The 18935-nt window shown below is 41.8% G+C and overlaps 1 protein-coding gene and 1 long non-coding RNA gene across 3 annotated transcripts; one reads left to right on the top strand and one right to left on the bottom strand.

The window, feature by feature from the left end:
- The first annotated feature begins 4203 nt into the window (after window positions 1–4203).
- LOC134132283 (uncharacterized) lies at window positions 4204–17780 on the top strand. Of its 2 annotated transcripts, XR_009956830.1 has the most exons (5): window positions 4204–4393; window positions 4883–4987; window positions 6481–6561; window positions 14985–15099; window positions 17046–17780. It is a non-coding gene; the product is annotated as an uncharacterized LOC134132283 (long non-coding RNA). The 2 variants fall into 2 exon arrangements; XR_009956829.1 differs by having other exon boundaries at window positions 4207–4393; window positions 14985–17780.
- On the bottom strand, window positions 6122–17103 carry LOC119229545 (myosin heavy chain, fast skeletal muscle). The gene is made up of 39 exons (XM_037490009.2): window positions 16900–17103; window positions 15673–15816; window positions 15440–15596; window positions 15182–15209; window positions 14969–15077; window positions 14757–14849; window positions 14608–14671; window positions 14431–14529; window positions 14238–14341; window positions 13995–14133; window positions 13773–13891; window positions 13542–13691; window positions 13276–13446; window positions 12880–13186; window positions 12724–12797; window positions 12557–12644; window positions 12297–12414; window positions 12085–12208; window positions 11870–12006; window positions 11517–11772; window positions 11183–11425; window positions 10917–11093; window positions 10598–10743; window positions 10425–10515; window positions 9950–10339; window positions 9742–9868; window positions 9329–9447; window positions 9048–9244; window positions 8741–8924; window positions 8498–8663; window positions 8294–8418; window positions 7881–8189; window positions 7583–7786; window positions 7376–7501; window positions 7086–7256; window positions 6888–6992; window positions 6701–6796; window positions 6451–6582; window positions 6122–6238 (listed from the first exon to the last, which is right to left on the bottom strand). Exons 1-39 carry the CDS (start codon window positions 17101–17103, stop codon window positions 6218–6220), a joined length of 5814 nt encoding a protein of 1937 aa, XP_037345906.2. The 3' UTR covers window positions 6122–6217.
- Window positions 17781–18935: the final 1155 nt, after the last annotated feature.

Raw genomic sequence — 18935 nt, 5'->3', positions numbered from 1 at the left:
GAGCTCCTTTGTTGGCCCAGCACAGCAGGAGAGAGTAGTTAGAGTCTTTAGATATTTCATTCTCTCTGTCTGACGCAATGCGTTATAGATCGGAATATATTTATCTGACTCATCAGCTGTAGGATAAAGAGTTTTTGGATGGTTTTGAATAGTTATCTGTTGATGAGGATTTACAGTTTGCAAACAGCTGCTTGGTAAAGCTATGTAACCCAACTTTACAGTGTGCACACCACACATAAAGGGTAAAGATGTAGATAGTCAACATCTGCTGAGCTAGAAACTTTCGCTTTTGCTGGCTTTGTGGAATTTAAAATTTATTTCTGACAGTTTTCCTTTTTATTTTCCATAAATATCTTTGCACATCAAGGAGCTCTTTGCATCTTGAGAGTTTTTACATGAGAAGTAGATCCGGGCCTTGACCTCACATTCACTTCAGTGTCTTTTGCTCCAACTCTGACATTTTGCCAAGACTTTCATTACTTCAAATGACATCATTCAATACATGACATCATTCATTACATGAAGGATCCCATGCTGCAGTCTCAATCATGCCCCATCTCTTTGAGTGTTTTCTGTTCCCTTATAAATATTTATTTTGCTTTGACAAATGAGAAAAGCCAGTATGAGGAGAAATACCAGTGTTACACCTTCAGCAAGAATGGTTGAAAACAATAACAAAGGATTGTTAAAGTCAAGGTTTGTTAAAAGCTTCCAGAGAAACACAGAATGATCTTGAAGTGCTTCCAGTTTGAAGAATTGTTAAAGGGTGTAAAATCAAAACATCAAGACAAACTGAGCTGTAGTATTGAATCCGCCAAACATCAGCATTGTTAGTGCAATGATGCTGTGATAATCTGATTTAATCTGACAGTAATTATCGTGGCCATTTCTCGCATTTTAAGTAGTTTACATGCAGTGTTGTCTCCGACGTTGGTTCATGTCAGACATTCTAAACATCCTTTATTTGATGGACAGGAAGATGTCCCTCGATCTCTTTTTATCTTGTAACACCACTATTTGTCAAACCTGAATTTATGCACTTATGTATGCTTCTGTAAGGGGAATGTAGCTTCTGAATAGCTTTCAATGTTATCAATATGTTATAAGTATGTGAGGCTTTTTTACCCTCTGTAAGATTTCCCAGATTTCTATTTAAAAGTGATGATTTGCTGTGGAGAAAATTTTAATTTTATCATGCGTACCTTGTTTCAACTTTTAACCAAATCATGAAACTGTAGAGATCATTAATTTAATCACAATGAAAAGGCAGCCCTGTGTGTAAGTGTGGCACACAAACATGTTTACATTGTAGAATTAATTTACTCTTTTTGTTCAGGTGGATTATTAAGGTTATTATCAAACCTAATACACCAAAACAGATTAGGGCTGCAACTAACAATTGTTTATATTATCTCTTATTCTGTCAATTACTTTCTCAATTAATAGACCTTTATACTTTTTTCTATAAAATGTCACAATAGACCAACAGTCCAAAATCTCAAATCATTCCTTTTTAAAGTGCTACAAAGTATACAAAAGTATCAAATCCTATCTTTGCACAAGCTGGAACAAGCAAATGGTTGTTTTATAATACATTTAGCTCAAAGATATTTCATATTTAAGGCTCTGTAGGTGTAAAAGGCTGTTTTCACTAAAACTCGCTTATCTGTTGCTTAGTTTGACAAACGAAGCTACAGCAGCTCTGATCTAATTATTTGCTATATTAGAGTTCATGATTTTAGGCAAGTAAATAACTGATGGACACAATTAACTTGATTTAAGATCAACGCAAAGCACAAACCCTGCTGGTATATAACGTATTCTGGTGAAGTCTTTGTAACCTTATGGTGTAAATCTGTCTTGTTTCTACGCAGTTATGCATGATAAAATCCTGAAAACGTTTCCCCACAGTGATTCATCAATAACATGGTGTCTTTTTGTGATTTGGATTATATGATCTGGTTTAAGAGTTAATGGGGATATTTTTAAAGCTTTTTGTGTCAGAATATTTGTAACCTGTTGTTCCCTTACGTCAGCCTGGTGTTGCACCTCGCAGTGCCTTGCTGCACTCACTTTGGATGGCGGGAACCTTCGGCTCTTAGACGCGTTGACGCTCACCCTGCGCGGGGGGGGGGGGGGGGGGGGGGACACCTGGAGTTTGAGTGGTGTGATGGTGCAGCCCTGCGGAGAATGCGCTTCATGAACTCATGAATGCATTTTAAAGGCGCACAGCACAGTTGTGAGAGAGCACAACAGAAGCCCCCCCCCCCTGCCCCCTTGTGTCGTGTATCTCCACGCCGTGGATCCGCCCTCGAATCAAAGCACACCCACTGTCCGTTTTCATAGAGTAACGTTGTCCCACATGCACAGTGTATGTTCTATATTTGAAGCCTGTTGGAAACATGTAGTTCTCCACTAGTACTGACTGAATGGAATGAATGTTCATGTGTAGTTCTACCTACTGTTCTCTGCTGGACCCGAGCATGGTGGGAACCAGGAGAAGCAGGTTTGAGCTCAACACTGTTTGGAGACCTCAGCAACAACACTGCTTTCAAGAGAGTATTCAGTATTAATAAGGTCTTATGTGCATTATTCAAACAACACTGTTGTAAACTGAAGGAAATACATTTTATGGAACTCTTTATAGCTTACAATATATTACTACTGTTGAGGTCGGTGTTGTAGTATCGTTTTGAATTACTGGTATTAATTTGCATGATATTTTCAATAATTTACATAATTTGTGTACATAGTCGATGGTATTTTACATTCCTGTCTCCACATTCAGCTCTCCATCACGGGGGGGGGGGGGGGGGGGGGGGGGGTGACATGGAGGCCTCGGAGCTCTTAGCTGTGTGTAACTGAATGATGAAGCTGAAAGATTGACTTCAGTGAAGCCTAAAATAACTGTCATTGTTTGAAAAGGTTTAGGTTTTTGCAGCAAGTAAAAGCAGAGAAGTTATGAGCAACTTACTGCCTGGTTCAACTTTTGTCATTTATTTAGGAACAAAGGACATAAAAGAATTGATTTATGCAGCATATAAATAAGGCCGTGGCATGTGTGCGGACAACCTTTAGTAGATCAATTTGTTTATGAAATTGATGTTGCTTATTTAATTCATATATGTAATACTTTATTTATTTTATTTATTTGGACATAGTCAAAAGGAATTGAATGTGTTTGAAGCCGTCGTGGTCTCTAAGCAGTTTACAAGGAAAGTAGGAAATCGAAACAGACAAAACAAAAGTATTTGTATATGCTATATGTATATATATATATATATATATATATATATATACATATATAGATGCAATATGTTAATTTACTGAGTATCACATCAGAAGAATGTTACTGTTTTTGCTGTACTTTTGCTTTTCTTTCTGCTGACGTTGTTTCCTCTTCGTGTCTCCAACGCCACCTCATTTTTGTACAGAAAATGCAAAAGTAGTCGGCAGAAGATGAAGGTTAAATTTGTAGAGATTTTGTCAGTCACACTACAAAAATGGATATTTAAATGTTTATATCTTTGTTCATTAAATGCTGTTGATATTTTTCACTTCAGCTGTGATTCCTTATTGGTTCTGCAGGTACGTTTTCGGTGGCCCACAACGTCAAATGAAATACTATTAAAAACAAATGTTACTTCATGGTAATGTGTCAGGATCATAAAAGGTTAACCATCTTCATAAAAATAAAAAAGCATATTTAAGAACATCAAAAAAGCGAATAGTGTGTTTTAAAGAATGATGTCGTACTACAGCAAAACACAAAAACATTTTATATTCAAAATGTAAATAGTCATAGTACAGTATGTAAAAGTCATAATATAGTATTTATAAAATAAATGTGAGGTACTATAATATGTCACATCTCTTCCATCATCTAATTCAGAGATATTCTGCGTCAGCTGTCAAAGATTAAAACACGAGTTTTGGGAAGCTTGGCGAGGAGCAGAAAAGAAATCCGAGAGTCCCGCAGCGTTTGCTCGTGCTGTCAGTCTGAAGATATCAAACACTCAGCTGAGGTCGTCGGGGGAAAGCTGATCGGCTGCTGGCGGACATGAAAAGCTCGAGGTGGCACTTGTGTTGGCTCTGCTTTATCAAACTAACAGCAGGCCAGCTGGTTTCTATGGTTTTGTTTGGATTAGTTGCAGCCTCCATCCAGCAGGCTTTGTGCCTTGTGTGGCTTTAAGAGAAATGCGCGTCTGATATAGCCATGATATCAGACCATCAGTGTTTGGCAAAGCAGTTTGGCTCGTTTCATTTTAATGCATCATAAGAAGTATAACCAGCAGACCTCAGAGGCTCGTCTCTCACAAGCTGAACATCAGAGATACTGAGCAGAAGCTTTCAGGAGAGACGAGGTCTGCTGCAGAACATAACGTCCTGTTGGGTAAAACTGCTTTTGTTACTAGAATCTGTTGTAGCAGAACTTTTTATTCTGTAGTTGAATAGCTTATACCTGTGATTAAATGTTTCTGCGTTGTGCCTTAAAATCATTTTTCTCTTCATGATTTTAAAACATTAGTCAGAAGCTATTAAGTTCCACTGAGTTATTGATGACTGTTTTTCACTTGGGGAAATTGATCGCTCTGACATTTTTAGTAAGTCTTTAGGAATAAATGTTGAGTCATGGATGTGAAATGGGCTGAAACGTTAACAGGTAACAGTTTCTTTTTTTGTTGAGAATTTGATATTTCTCTAAAACGGATACAGTTATTTATGATGCATTCCAAACAGAATCGAGTAAGTTTTTCGTTAGTTATTCAGAATAAAATACCACTGTAAACTACTAAGCTGTGTGTAGATATTCATGCATAGGAACAAATGAGTACCAAAATGTATTTTTATATGTACAAATACTTGTTCCCTGTGTGTGCAGAAGAACACTGACATGAATACGTGTCTGAAAGGTCTGGTGTTACAGACTCAGGAGCAAACAGGTGGAGACCAGCTGTCGCTCGTCTCTATGAAACAGAACCACACGGTACGGGATGGTGGCTTTCCCCCCAATAATTAACGTAATTTAATTCCCACTCTGCTTTAAGGAAGTCAATAAAACACACTTCATCATTACTCACATTTAACTCATAATTTGGATAAATGTTTTTTTTATTAAACGTTGAACTTCATGTGCGATACTTCAGGTGATAATTCATTGTGTTGTTAAAGAGGGCGTTGAGGTGAGAGACAACATAAAAGCCTGAATATTAACTCCTTGCAGGGGTCATCTTTCAGTTTTAATTGTGCCTAAATAAATAGTATTTCATTTCTCACATGGCAACAACAGGAGTCGGCACCTCGCCCGGAAACACATTGAACCCAATCAACGCAAAATGTCACCTTTCTACAGTTTGCACGCGTTATTTAGTGAGCCTGATAGATAGAATGTGGATTTAGTTACCAGGCGATCTGCCTCCACTTTGCTAAGCTCAGCCAACCAATGGCTTGCTGATGCTTTACATTTAACAAACTATCTGCAATAGATTCTGTATTTTGTGGGCCGACCCTTGAATTCAGCAACGCACTGCTGCTCTCGACAAGAACACAGGGGTTTTTTGGATATTTTGGAACTAACCTTTTACAATAATTGCACTGCTTTAGCAATTACATTAGTTAAGCAACGTAATCTCCATAAAATAGTGCAAACAGAGGGAGTTTGAAGCTAATGTTAAGGTGTTAATGAACTCCACCGCGGTCAGCAGTCTCACCACTGTTTGTTTTTCGTCTATTTGCAGCCTCCATTTTAAGACTATTAGAAGCTAAAGTGGTATTTACTGATATATTTTGGATCATGGAAACAAACCTTAAAGTGTCAGGCCGAAATTCAAACCCAAACCCAGGTTTTGGCTGCAGTTTGGGAGTGGTGGGGGCTTCTCCTCCAGCGTCAACACGGCTAAGCTCATCTCCCCAAATGTCAAACCATTCCATTATGATCTCATTGACTACATGATGGGATGGAATTTGGATAAACCCTGTTTGGGTGAAATAGTGAATGTTCCTGCGTTTTTAGCTGTGCAGCTTGTTGGTAACTTAGTTGTTGCATTTGGTCATGTGACTGAACGGAGTTTCCACAAACCAAGTATTTTCGTGTTGTGCAAAGAAAAGTTTTAAGACAGCAGACTTTCAAAGGAATTTATTCAATATAAGTGAGAGCAGTTTAATGAAAAAGCATATTGTATGATTTTCATTTGTGTCTCTCAAGTAGTTTTGCAGTTTATTCTTCAGCGTCCTTTGCCTGAAATGGATGGAAAATGAAGAGAGGAAATAATGAACCGCTATGGGAGGAAATGATGTGACGCGTCTGTAGCTTTAACTTGATCCATTTCAAATCCAAATTAAATGAATTATTAATCAAAACACAGCAGCATAGTTTTGCATGGGAACTGTCTAACAACATAAGCTCGGGAAAACAATCATTGCCTTTGTAAAAGAAAATTGACCGCTTACTTTTCCAATTTCCCGACTCTTTGCTCTCAGCTTGTTGACCTGAGACTCGGCGATGTCGGCTCTCTCCTGCGCCTCCTCCATCTCGTGCTGCACCTTCCTGTACCTGGACAGGTGAGTGTTGGCCTGCTCCTCCTGTGAGGAAATTCAACCCCGGAGTCAGAACCCGTCGCCATTACCAAATTAAAAGGAGAGTGCGGTAGCAACACTTTGGGTTTCCGGGTCTGACTCGTTTGAGACATTCTGCACTCACAGCCTCCTCTGACTGCCTCTTGTAGGCCTTCACTTTCAGCTGCAGCTTGTCCACCAGATCCTGAAGCCTCACGATATTCTTCTTGTCCTCCTCTGTCTGCAGGAGTCCGTGATTGAAATGAGTTAATTTCCATCTCATTGTCTCCACGTTAGCAATAGATAGCGTCTGAAGGAAAACCACGGCCGACCTGGTAGGTGAGCTCCTTCACTCTCCTCTCGTATTTACGAACACCTTTGATGGCCTCGGCTCCTCGTCTCTGCTCGGCTTCGACTTCAGATTCCAGCTCGCGCACCTGAAACATGAACGATGCATCTTTGACTTGAAGGGCAAGGTTTTAATATTTCAATTAAAAAAACAGTTGGCATCGGATCACGTTTTTCTTTACCCGAGCCTCCAGTTTCTGGAGCTGCTTCTTGCCGCCCTTCATGGCCAGGTTCTCAGCTTCATCCAGGCGGTGCTGCAGGTCCTTCACTGTCACCTCCAGGTTCTTCTTCATCCTCTCCAAGTGGGAGCTGGTGTCCTGCTCCTTTTTCAGCTCTTCCGCCATCATGGCAGCCTGAAATGTGGTGGATATTTAAATTAACCAATGGAATGTTTCAACTAAAACATGAGGAGAAAAGGCCCACATTATTGCTCTGTACTTCGAGCACATAGAAATGCGTAAGAATGACTCACATCAGTAATGGCCTTCTTGGCCTTTTCTTCAGCATTTCTTGCCTCCTGGACAGAATCTTCCACTTCACCCTGGACCTGGACAAGGTCAGCTTCCATCTTCTTCTTGGTATTGATGAGGCTGGTGTTCTGTGATTAATGAAGCCAAATTAAGTTTTCACGCATTGATCCGCAAAAGGAATATTCTTGCTTGTCCACCTTTGAGCGTACCTGAGAGTGCAGCAGTCCCACGCGCTCGCTGGCGTCCACCAGCTCCTGTTCAGCCGATTTGCGGCTTCTCTCCGTCTGCTCCAGTGCCGCCCTGAGCTCCTCGATCTCAGCCAGCATCAGGTTGTTCCTGCGCTCCACCATGGCGACCTGCTCCTTCATGTCTTCCTGGCCTCGAATGGCATCATCAAGGTGAAGCTGCGCATCCTGAATTGTAAAAAACATTGAAAGGCACGTCAGCAAACACTTTCCGCTTGTTTCCAGGCATAATTCTCAGCCATAAATCACCCAGTGGAGGCACCTTAAGCTGTCCCTGCACGTTCCTCAGCTGTTTCTGAGCTTCGGCGGCCTGGCGGTTGGCGTGGCTCAGCTGGATCTCCATCTCGTTGAGGTCTCCCTCCATCTTCTTCTTGATTCTCAGGGCATCGTTCCTGCTCCTGACCTCGGAATCCAAAGTGCTCTGCATGGACTCAATCACTCTCTGGCTGTTCCTCTTGATCTGCTCGATCTCCTCGTCTTTCTCCGCGAGCTTCCTGTCAATTTCGCTCTTGACTTGGGTGAGTTCAAGCTGAATGCGCATTATCTTGGATTCTTCATGCTCCAGGGTGGCCTGTGAACAAGTGTGCACACAAACAAAAGCACTGTGTCAAGTCCACTGTCTTTACGATCAGTGAGATCAGTCTCAGCCTCTTCTTAAGTTCTGCTGATATTTACCTCTGCCTCCTCCAGAGCAGTCTGGATCTCCGTCTTCTCGCCTTCCACTGTTTTCTTCCCCTTCTCAAGCTCATGAATCGTTTTCCCGGTGTCACCAAGTTGTTCACTTAAGTCGGAAATCTCCTCTATTGAGTAAAGTAATAGAGATTGTTCAGAACAATGCATTGTGCATTTTGCATGCTGAGAACAGAATAACTGTCTTACGTTGCAGGTTCTTGTTCTCTCTCTTTAAGGTCTCCAGGTGGTCCAGAGATTCCTCGTATGAGTTTTTCAGCTTGAACATCTCAGTGCTTAAGGACCGAGCTTCCTTTTGAGCTCCCTCAAGCTCGGCCTGGCTTTCCTCAAACTTCTGTTTCCACTCGGCAAGAACCTGAAAGTACAACAAACAGTTAAGTGTGTTCGTCACCTCAGATTAACGAGTCCAAACCAAATGTAAGAACATCTGACCTTGTCAAAGTTCCTTTGCTTCTTGTCAAGGTTAGCAGCCAGAGCGTTAGCTCTCTCCACATCAATCATCAGGTCCTCCACTTCGGCCTGCAGCCTCTGCTTGGTCTTCTCCAGAGAGGCACATTTTGCATTCACAGCCTCGATGGATTCCTCTGCATCCTGGAGACGCTGGGCGAGCTTTTTCCTGTTAAAACACACGATGACTTAAAAAATTGATGGATCTGAAAACAAACTCAAGCGCCTATGTAGGTGAATCCATGCCAACCAACCAACCTGCAGTGGAAGAAGGAGTTTAATAATGACTTACTTGGCCTCCTCCAGCTCCTCGGTGCGCTGAATGGCATCGGTCTCGTATTTGGCTCTCCACTGAGCTACCTCGCTGTTGGCCTTTGACATCGCCCGCTGCAGCTCAGCCTTGGCCTCCTGCTCCTCCTCATACTGCTCTCTGAGCAGGTCGCAGTCATGGCGAGCCGACTGGACAGCATGAGCCAGGGCGTTCTTGGCCTACGAAGGAAATGAGCGCCTCATTAATATTGTCTGATGGCCTTTTTCTCTTGTCGTAATCCTGCTGACTTCATAGACTGCTACCTTGACTTCCTCCTCGATGTGCCTCTTCAGCTCCTCAATCTGTTGAGTGTAAGCCTGCTTGGCTCTCGTCAGCTGAGAGACGAGAGCTTCTTTCTCCTCCAGCTGACGCGTACATTCACCTATTTAAATATATTAGTGAACTTAATGGACATAAGAACAAAATAGTTGTAATCATTTTTAACGGGTATCATTCACATTAAAGTTGAAAGGATGCAGTTGCTTATACTGATATTTGCACTGTGCAACAAATATTACATTTAGGTAAAAGGGAGTAAAACGCAAATAGGGTTTTTAAAAGTAGGGTAGGAGTAATAGAAGGTAAGGTTTGGTTCATGGATATTTATGATAACTGTTTAAAATAAAAATGCAACAGGAGCCTAGTTTTTCAACACTCCAAACTGTGATATTCGTACCATTTTCAGTCTGAAGTCTCGCTTTCTGCACACTCAGGTCATTCAGGTGACGAACATTTTCGTCGTTCTTGGATTTGAGCTCACTCAGCTGATCTTCTAGCGTCCTGCACAACTTCTCAAGGTTCCCCTGGTGAAAGAAAACCGGAATAGTTATACAAACACCTCCATTATCTTATTTTCTTCTTGTAAGAAATTGTAACCCCCTCACCTTTGATTTGGCGACAGACTCCATGTTGCTGCTGAGGTCATCGATCTCCATCTTGTATTCACTCTTCTCTTTCTCCAGCTTCTGTTTGACTCTCTGCAGGTTGTCGATCTGCTCTCCCAGCTCGGCCACGCTGTCGGCCTGCTTCTTGCGCAGAGCGGCGGCGGTGGCCTCGTGCTGCAGGGTGGACTCTTCCAGGTCGCGACGCAGCTTCTGAAACTCGGCCTCGCGCTTCTTGTTCATCTCGATCTGAACGGACGTCGCTCCGCCAGCTTCTTCCAGCCTCTCGCTGATCTCCTCGAGCTCCCTGGAGAGGTCGGACCTCTGCTTCTCCACCTTGGCCCGAGCAGCCCGATCAGCCTCAATCTCCTCCTCCAGCTCCTCAATGCGAGCCTGAATCACACAGGGTAGAAATTAAAATCTTTCAAGATATTCTTTGAATGTTCCTTTTACCTTTGACTAGTTCTAAAAATTGTACCTGCAGCTCCTTAATCTTTTTCTGTAGCTGGATTCCCAGAGTCTGCTCGTCCTCAATCTTACTCAAGAGCTGGCTCGTCTCAAAGTCCTTCCTGAAGGGGACAGAATACACCGTTGAATTTAGTGCCTTTAGTAGGGCACGTAGGTAGAAGGTGGTGGTTTGATAATTCTTACTTCTTTATTTTCTCGTCAGACTGCTGCTTGTCGTTCTCCAGGTCCATGATGGACTCCTGGGCCAGTTTTAGATCTCCTTCAAGCTTCCTTTTAGCTCGCTCAAGGTCCATACGGAGTTTCTTTTCTTGCTCCAGAGAACCTTCAAGCTGTCCACAACATACATGTTTTATATAATTTAGGTTATTATTGTCAAAATATTAAACAAATCAAACTCGTTTATACTCGGTATAAATGTATGGTTTGGGGTTGTCTGTAATCCAGCATCCAATCATGTTGTCAGTGCTGTTAAATCGGTAACCATGGTGCAGATATTACTCACATCGTCCACTTGCTGCTCCAGCTTGGTCTTGGCCTTTGTCAGAGTGTTGACTTTGTCTTCCTCTGCCTGCAGGTCATCGAGGGTCTGCTGGTGGGCCTCTTGGAGGGCTTTCTTCTCTTTGGTCAACTTGACAATGGTCTCATCTTGAGAGGCCATTTCCTCAACCAGGTTTTTGACCTTTATTCAAAATATTGGGAAAAAAACGTTTTTTTAAAAATGCAAGAGGATATGCGCTGACTTTAAGGTCAGATGGAAGGTCCACCGACCTTATTCTCAGTGGCGTGCTTCTCCTTTTCCACTTTGGCCAGAGTGAGCTCCAAGTCATCAATGTCTTTCTTCAACTCGGAGCACTCGTCCTCCAGCTTCCTCTTCTTTGCAGTCAGCTCAGCATTCATCTCCTCCTCATCCTCCAGCCTCTCAGACGTCTCCTTAAGTTTGGCCTCCAGCTGGATTTTTGCCTTTATGAGCCCCTCACACCTTTCTTCTGCATCACTGAGGTTTTCACCTTCCTTGAAGTTAAACACAAACAGATGTACGTCATGGCCAATTCAGTCATTTGATCTAGGGCATCTTGTATAATTCAGTGATGATCTAACTTACAGATTGCACTTGCATCAACAAGTCATTTTTCTCCTGCAGCAGAGAAACCATCTTCTCCTCCAGTTCTTTCTTCTTGGCCAGAGCCTTTGCTAGATCCTCTTTGGTCTTTTCAAAGGTTTCTTTCATTTGGGCCATTTCTTTCTCCGTCTCTGCGCTCTTCAGTAGAGGCTTGATCTTGAAGTAGAGCTTCATCCACGGCCAGGTTTTGACATTCATGAATGAGCGAATGTTGTACTGGATGGAGTAAACTGCCTCCCTGAAAACAACCAAGAACAAATTCAGTTAGAGATGTCCAAAGGCGCAGACTTATCTCGCTATTAAATTTGAGACAACATCCATGAAAGACACATTACCTTCTTTCCATCATCTTGACAAACTCGGTCCTCATGAGGAAACCTCTGCAGAGAGCTTGAGTCATTGTGACCAGTTCAGCCAGTTTCTCATCTCGCATCTCCTCCAGAGTTCCCAGAAGGCCGGCTTTGAAGAAGACCTGAGGGGAAATTCTTAGAATTCAATATTCATCACAGTTGATCGCATGCCGTTCTTTGTAGAACGTCTCGTCCTCTACCTTGGTGTGGCCAAACTTGTACTGAGTTTGGTCCACATTGATGGATCCCAGCAGTTTCTCTGAGGCTTTCTTGTTATCAATGAACTGTCCCTCGGGGATGACACTAGCATTCAATACTTTGTATCTAAAAGTAAAGATTCCTTATGGTTAAACAAGAAAACTTAAACATAACGATATTTATTTTACGATGGTCAATTTCATGTTTCCACTACCTTTGCTTGAAGTCACCATAGAGGATTCTGCTGGGGAAGCCCTTTCTGCAGATCCTGATGCCTTCCAGCACACCGTTACACCTCAGCTGGTGGATGACCAGGAAGTTCTCCATGAGACCTACGATCATTGATTACGGGTAATTGATTAGTGATAGTACAAGAAATGGTCAAATTCCATCAGACATTTTCTTTGTGTTGCCTTTTGTATCCAATTTCTATAGCTTTATTAGTTAAATCGACATGAACACGAGAGCACATACCTGGTGTCTTTGATTCATTGGGAATCAGGCAACGCACAAAATGAGGATGTGTGCTCCTCAGATTTGTCATCAGTTTGCCCAAATTCTCCTGAAGAATTTAAAGGACATTTAGCAAAAGGCACAAAATTATTTCCAAGAAATATGCAAGGCCATATTTAATATCATACCCTGAACAATGCAGACACAGTCTGAAAGGAACCACCCTTCTTCTTGCCTCCTTTCTTTGAGCCGCCACCATCAGCTGTGGATCGACAGTTACATTACGAAAAAAAAATGATTCTGCATTACTTTATATCTCATAGTGTACAGGGGACTGCACGTACCTTCTGATCCGGCATGCGATGCATAGAGGTGAGCCAACAGCTTGACTGAAGACTTCTGGTAGAGCTGAACCACTGAGTCGTTCAGGGGGTCTTTGTTCTTATCCAGCCAGCCGTTGATGTTGTAGTCAACAGTGCCGGCATAGTGCACCAAGGAGAAGTGGGCTTCAGCTTTGCCTTTGGCAGGTTTGGGCTTCTCAAAAGCCTTGGTTTTACCAAGATGCTGGTCGTACAGTTTGTTCTTGAAGGTGACGTCTGACGCCTTGGGGAACATGCACTCCTCTTCAAGGATGGAGAAGATGCCCATTGGCTGTCACGAGAAAAATGATTATTTTAAACAGAAAGCTTCAAGTCACCAGAATGCTTTCTGTGTTTGTGATTATTCAGCTTGTGTCTCACCTTCTCAATCAGCTCAATGCAGGCAGCCAAGTCCATTCCAAAGTCAATGAACTCCCATTCAATCCCCTCTTTCTTGTACTCTTCTTGCTCCAGCACAAACATGTGGTGGTTGAAAAACTGTTGCAGCTTTTCATTGGTGAAGTTGATGCACAGCTGCTCCAAGCTGTTGAACTGATTCACGACAACAAGACAAAGTTATTGCCAAACCGACAAAATCATCATCATCATCATCATGGAAAAAGGAGAAATTGCAACACGGAACTCACATCAAAAATTTCAAACCCGGCGATATCCAGGACGCCGATGAAGAACTGTCTCGGCTGCCTGGTATCCAACATCTCGTTGATTCTGACGACCATCCACAAGAACATCTTCTCGTAGACGGACTTGCAGAGAGCCGAGACGGAGTTGTTGACCTGATGCAACAGTGATGAAACCACATTATTAGTTCAAGTCTCCGGGTTCAGGTAAGTGTTTGTGACTTTACTTTACTCCACCTGAGGCACAGTCTGGCCTTTAGTCACAAACTCGTTTCCGACTTTCACCCTCGGGTAGCACAGTGCCTTCAGCACATCGGCCGAGTTCAGGCCCATGAGGTAGGCGATTTTATCAGCCACTGAGAAGAAGCAAACACTGTGTGACGTGAGATCATTTTACCAGAGAATATGAAGTATTTCAGTTTACAATTTTTGCCCTTTGTTTTCCAAAGTGCATCATACCCTCAGTGCCATCGGGCTCAGCCTGCTCCTCACGCTGCTTCTGCTTGAACTTCATGGCTCCGTGATGCATCACAGCTCCGGTCAGCTTGTAGATGCTTGCCTTCTCATCTCCATTGAAGCCCAGGATGTCAATGGCAGTCTGAGGGTTTAGAGTAGTGACATCAGTGCTGCTCTATAGTGCTGATCAATATACAGAACATTTTACAATTGCACATTTCTTGAGGTTTTGGATCATTTTCTTACGTCAGTGGCAATGAACTCTTCAACATCGTCGATACTCTTGACAGTGATTTCTCCCTGACTGATCATGGGATAGTCGTATGGGTTGGTGGTGATTAGAAGACCCTCTGAAGAAAGGAAGCCATTGCGATTGATTCTTGTCAGCATGTATACACTGTACAGCACTTAATCAATGGTCAAACCAAAGGAGTCTCACCGATCAGCTCAGGCTTGTGGCCGGTCATCAGCTGGTAGAAGATGTGGTAGCTCCTCTCAGCCGACAGCTGGAACGTCACTCGAGACTTCTCCAGCAGATCTGCATTGATCACAGTGAAACACCTGTCAGTTCGGGTCAATGAGGTGAACGAAATCAAACCATTGTTTCTATGCTCACATGTTTCAATGTCTGCTGAGGCCAGCTTCCCAGTTGTTCCAAAATGGATTCTGATGAATTTACCCTATTGAAAAAAGGACTGTAGATTAGTATTATAACTAACAGAATTCTCATATTGTTTCAAAAGAATCGGGTCAAGAAACACTTACGAAACGGGATGAGTTGTCATTCCTCACAGTCTTTGCATTTCCATAAGCCTCCAGCAGGGGATTGGCTGCAATGATTTGATCCTCCAGTGACCCCTTCATTCAGAAAACAATTCACGGAAAAAGTCATTGCTTCATATTTTAGAATGCACATTCACATTTAATGTCAACATTTATGAAATACACCTTTTACTGAAACACATTTGTTCATTTACATGGATTTTTCCGGAGGTCTCGGCCTTCTTTCCTCCAGCCACCGCGATTGTCGCAAAGTACTGGATGACCCGTTTGGTGTTGACTGTCTTTCCTGCACCAGATTCTCCGCTTGGATGAACAAAAGACAAATGTAAGTTAGCAGATGACACATCTCTTACGCAGGTTAACATAATATCTTTGACACAGAGTTACATTCATTTACATTCACTTACGTGATGAGGATTGACTGATTGTCACGGTCTGTAAAAAAAACATTTTTGTTTTAGTTTAGTGATTTTCTGCTTTGTGCACATTATTGATTCCATAATTTGCAACAACTACACACCAATGATGTGGAGTACTACAAATATAAAAGACAAAATGCTGCTACTTGCTTTATAAGCATTTAAAAGCACAAAACACTGTAATAGTATATATATATATACGGATATAATGTAATAGTCGCTCTCTTTTCTCATGATTTCACACACCAGTGAGCATGAACTGATAGGCGTTGTCAGAGATGGAGAAGATGTGGGGAGGAGCCTCAATCCTCTTTTTGCCTCTGTATCCGGCCACAACCACGGCATCGTACACTGGGAGCCACTTGTAGGGGTTCACAGTCACGCAGAACAGTCCCGAGTAGGTCTGTGAAGAGGGAAAGGATTTTTACTGAGCTCTTTTTGTTTTGTCCTGGTCTTTGTTTCGTGGGCGCAGTGCTCACGTAGATCATCCATGCTGCGTAGCGCTCTTTGAGGTTGTACAGCACAGAAGGCTCACTCAGGTAGGTCATCATGGCCATGTCCTCAATCTTGTCGTACTTTGGAGGGTTCATGGGAAAGATTTCGGTGTCTTTCACAGTGAGCGTCTGTTTGACAAGGACACAAGAGGCACAAAAATAATATTAGTTTGTGTAGAGAAGGAGAGAAAAGAAAAAGAACATCAGTCTTTACTGAGGGTCTGAGGGTGAGAGCAAGCTGGTCAGTATTTATTACATCTATTTCAGACAGAGGAATTATAAAACCAAACAAATATATCTAACATATTCTTATTAGGGCCGGGACTTTAGCGCGTTAATTACGATTAATTAATTACAATGTGAATAAAGATTAATTAATTACACAAAAAATAACACATTAAACATTTTTTACGCATTTCTACACTTATTTTTTGCACCGCGGAACGTTTCTCACTGGATGAGTTTTACGGAGGACCGATTAAACTGGAGCACCAACTAGCGTCCATGACTTCAGACAACAACAAACCACAGTGAACATGAACGAAGAAGCTGACGAGACCGTGTCGGGTGGCCCCGTGAATGGGAAATCTTCTTATAATAAACACACGGATGGAAGCGTCGATAAGAGCGTGGTTGTGTGCAAGCTGTGCAACAAGGAATTCACATCGAGCCTCAAGTATCACCTCAACGCACAACAATTAGCAGCTAGCGTGGACGTACAAGGACCCACACCCAACCCACACTGCACCAGATGACTGGTTTAAGGACCAGGGTAACTAAGTCCACGTCTGAAAAAATACCCAATGTTCTGAATGTACTTGAAAGTTTTGGTCTACTTTTAAAAAACATAGTTTACAGAAGGTCTACTTACCTATAGGCTACCTGAATTTCTGAAAGTACTATATTTCTAAATATGCTATTGCTACACTGGAATAGGTTGAATAAAAATCCAAGCGAAAAAATGACTTCTCACTGTTCTCAGGTCAAATATTTGTATGTATTATATATGCGATTAATTTCGATTAATTAATTACAAAGCCACTAATTAATTAGATTAATATTTTTAATCGAGTCCCGGCCCTAATTCTTATCTTCTCTTTTTGGGTTTATTACAGATTTCTTATGGTGCTGAATATGTTTTGTTGTCTTACAAGACATGCACTTGCAACTGAGCAATTCAAATTCCTTAACTGTTGGTTTTATTCCACTCACCTTCCCACACTGAGTCTCCACGGTGGCTTTGCCGCCCTCTTTCTTTAAAAGTTTCCCCTTGAGGTACATCTCTGCCGGCTCGCTCACAAAGTAGGACGTTTTGGCATCAAAGGGAGTGTTTTGAGCTTCTATTCTCTCCCTTTCAGATTTCCGCAGGTAAAGGGCTGCCGGCCCGAAACACTGCATTTCACCGTCGGTACTCATGGTGACCCCTCACTGCAAGTGGATTAGAAACAGGACAGCTGTGATTTATTTCAGGGATGATTCGTATTACATCTTATGATGGTGCTCCAATACTGAGCAAAGCTGTTAATGTTTATGAATGTTAAACACAGATGATGAACAGAAGGAAGTGGCCAATGGAAAAACTTATACACACAAAAGCAGTTAAAGGTTTGTGACTACAAGGTGACATCCTGTTAAATTAAACTGTATAACTTGTTTCATGCTCCATTAATTGCTTGTGTAAAACACTGCGATAAAGGTAACAATCTTTCTACCCTCTAATAAAGCAGTCAATCAAAGTGATTAATTCATTGATTTGCTAATGCTTCAATGAATATATAACTAAATCTGACTCACAAAATATCTACTGATTATACATCTAATATAACAAAATATGACGGCAGTAAAATGAATGAATTACCTTCTTCCCTCCTCTCAGGTGAACAGGTGTGATGATGGACTAGGGATGATTCTGAAGAAAGACACAAATGATGTGTATTAATATCAGTAATAAGTAAACTAATGAACTTACTTTACACTGAAGTCCTGGCACAAACGAGACCATTCTGTTTGGAAATCTGTGATCATGCCCTGCATTGTTCATTAAGCTGCTGGTTTTTCCTCCTGCTAATAAAAGACTGCAGCACTCACCTTGACTTGGCGTCTGTCAGTCCTTGGGTCCGTCCAGCCTTCCTTCTTATATAGAGAGATCAGTGCCCACTCAGCAGAAATGACCTGCTCTATTTGGTCATGCACTTTTATGCTCACATGCTTGTGTATTTTTTGCATCTAATCAGATCTCCGGCTTCTATTGTCACACAGATTGAACACCTAAAGTTTCAGAGTCCCCGGTTTAAAGGTTCAAGTGATACGACTTTAAATGAGAAACATGTAAACAACTATTCTTTCTAATGATCATGGTTACTTGGTACATACTCTTTAAACTTGGTTTCATCACCAATGGAACCCGAATTATCAACTCAACGTTTCCTTGAACAGATGTTGATGTAATGCTCTTTCTTTAAGTTAATATTAATAGAAAGGTTTTGTGATAAATACAAACCAAAATGTCCTCAGTGTTTACAACACATGTGGAGAGTGAGCACATAAAACATTTGTCTCATAGTGAACTGTTTTACCAAAGTCACAGTTAACCCCCAAACAAAGATGTAAAAATGGATCAACACACGTACAATTCTGCATTTTCTTTTTAACGTTGTGAATATGTTGTTTTGGCCGTCATATAGGTTACTGAAGATCAGACATTGTTTTGGTCTTTAGTATAATCTCCCTAATGCACCTTGGCACTGCAGAGGATCCGACTTTAGCTGCGGAGAAGCTCTCATGTGTCACTGGTGTTACGTTGCAGAAGCCTTGCAAGTCTTTCCTGTGACAAAGGGGCAGAATTGGGCCCAACAGTTGCTGATGAAGAACCTGTGAAAATGATGATACCTCAGAAACACTGAATGAGGTCGGTGTTTTGTGAAATCCCAAACTTAATCTGATTTGTTCTTTAGGGATCAAGGACAATGGCAAGAAGAACAATACTCATATTTATAGCCTTTTAATTCACGTTGTTGCTTAATTAACGTACGCATCCAGGAGATAAAGATCATGTGAAAATAACTTGGCAAACAAAGGTTCATACAACGTCCACTACAAGTCTCACTTGCCTGTTAAGTCTTTACATCGAATCAAAGCTGCAAAGCAACATGTTGCTATTTAGAATATTTCATTCTACATAAGAGCTTTGCAACTGCTGTTGTGAGATGAAATCTTAAAAAACTGCATTTTGAGTGATCAAAGTGTTG

Source organism: Pungitius pungitius, chromosome 8 (genome assembly GCF_949316345.1).
Source record: "Pungitius pungitius chromosome 8, fPunPun2.1, whole genome shotgun sequence".
NCBI lineage: Eukaryota > Metazoa > Chordata > Actinopteri > Perciformes > Gasterosteidae > Pungitius > Pungitius pungitius.
The sequence above is the reverse complement of the archived record's forward strand: the minus strand, read 5'-3'. Positions and strand labels throughout refer to the sequence as shown.

Coding starts and splice junctions, on each gene's coding strand:
- LOC119229545 (XM_037490009.2), bottom strand. CDS start 17,103: ATGAGTACCGACGGTGAAATGCAGTGTTTCGGGCCGGCAGCCCTTTAC. Junction 9,245..9,328: donor ACATCGAGGAGGAAGTCAAG/GTAGCAGTCTAT, acceptor TTTCCTTCGTAG/GCCAAGAACGCCCTGGCTCA. Junction 8,925..9,047: donor GAGGAGCTGGAGGAGGCCAA/GTAAGTCATTAT, acceptor GTGTTTTAACAG/GAAAAAGCTCGCCCAGCGTC.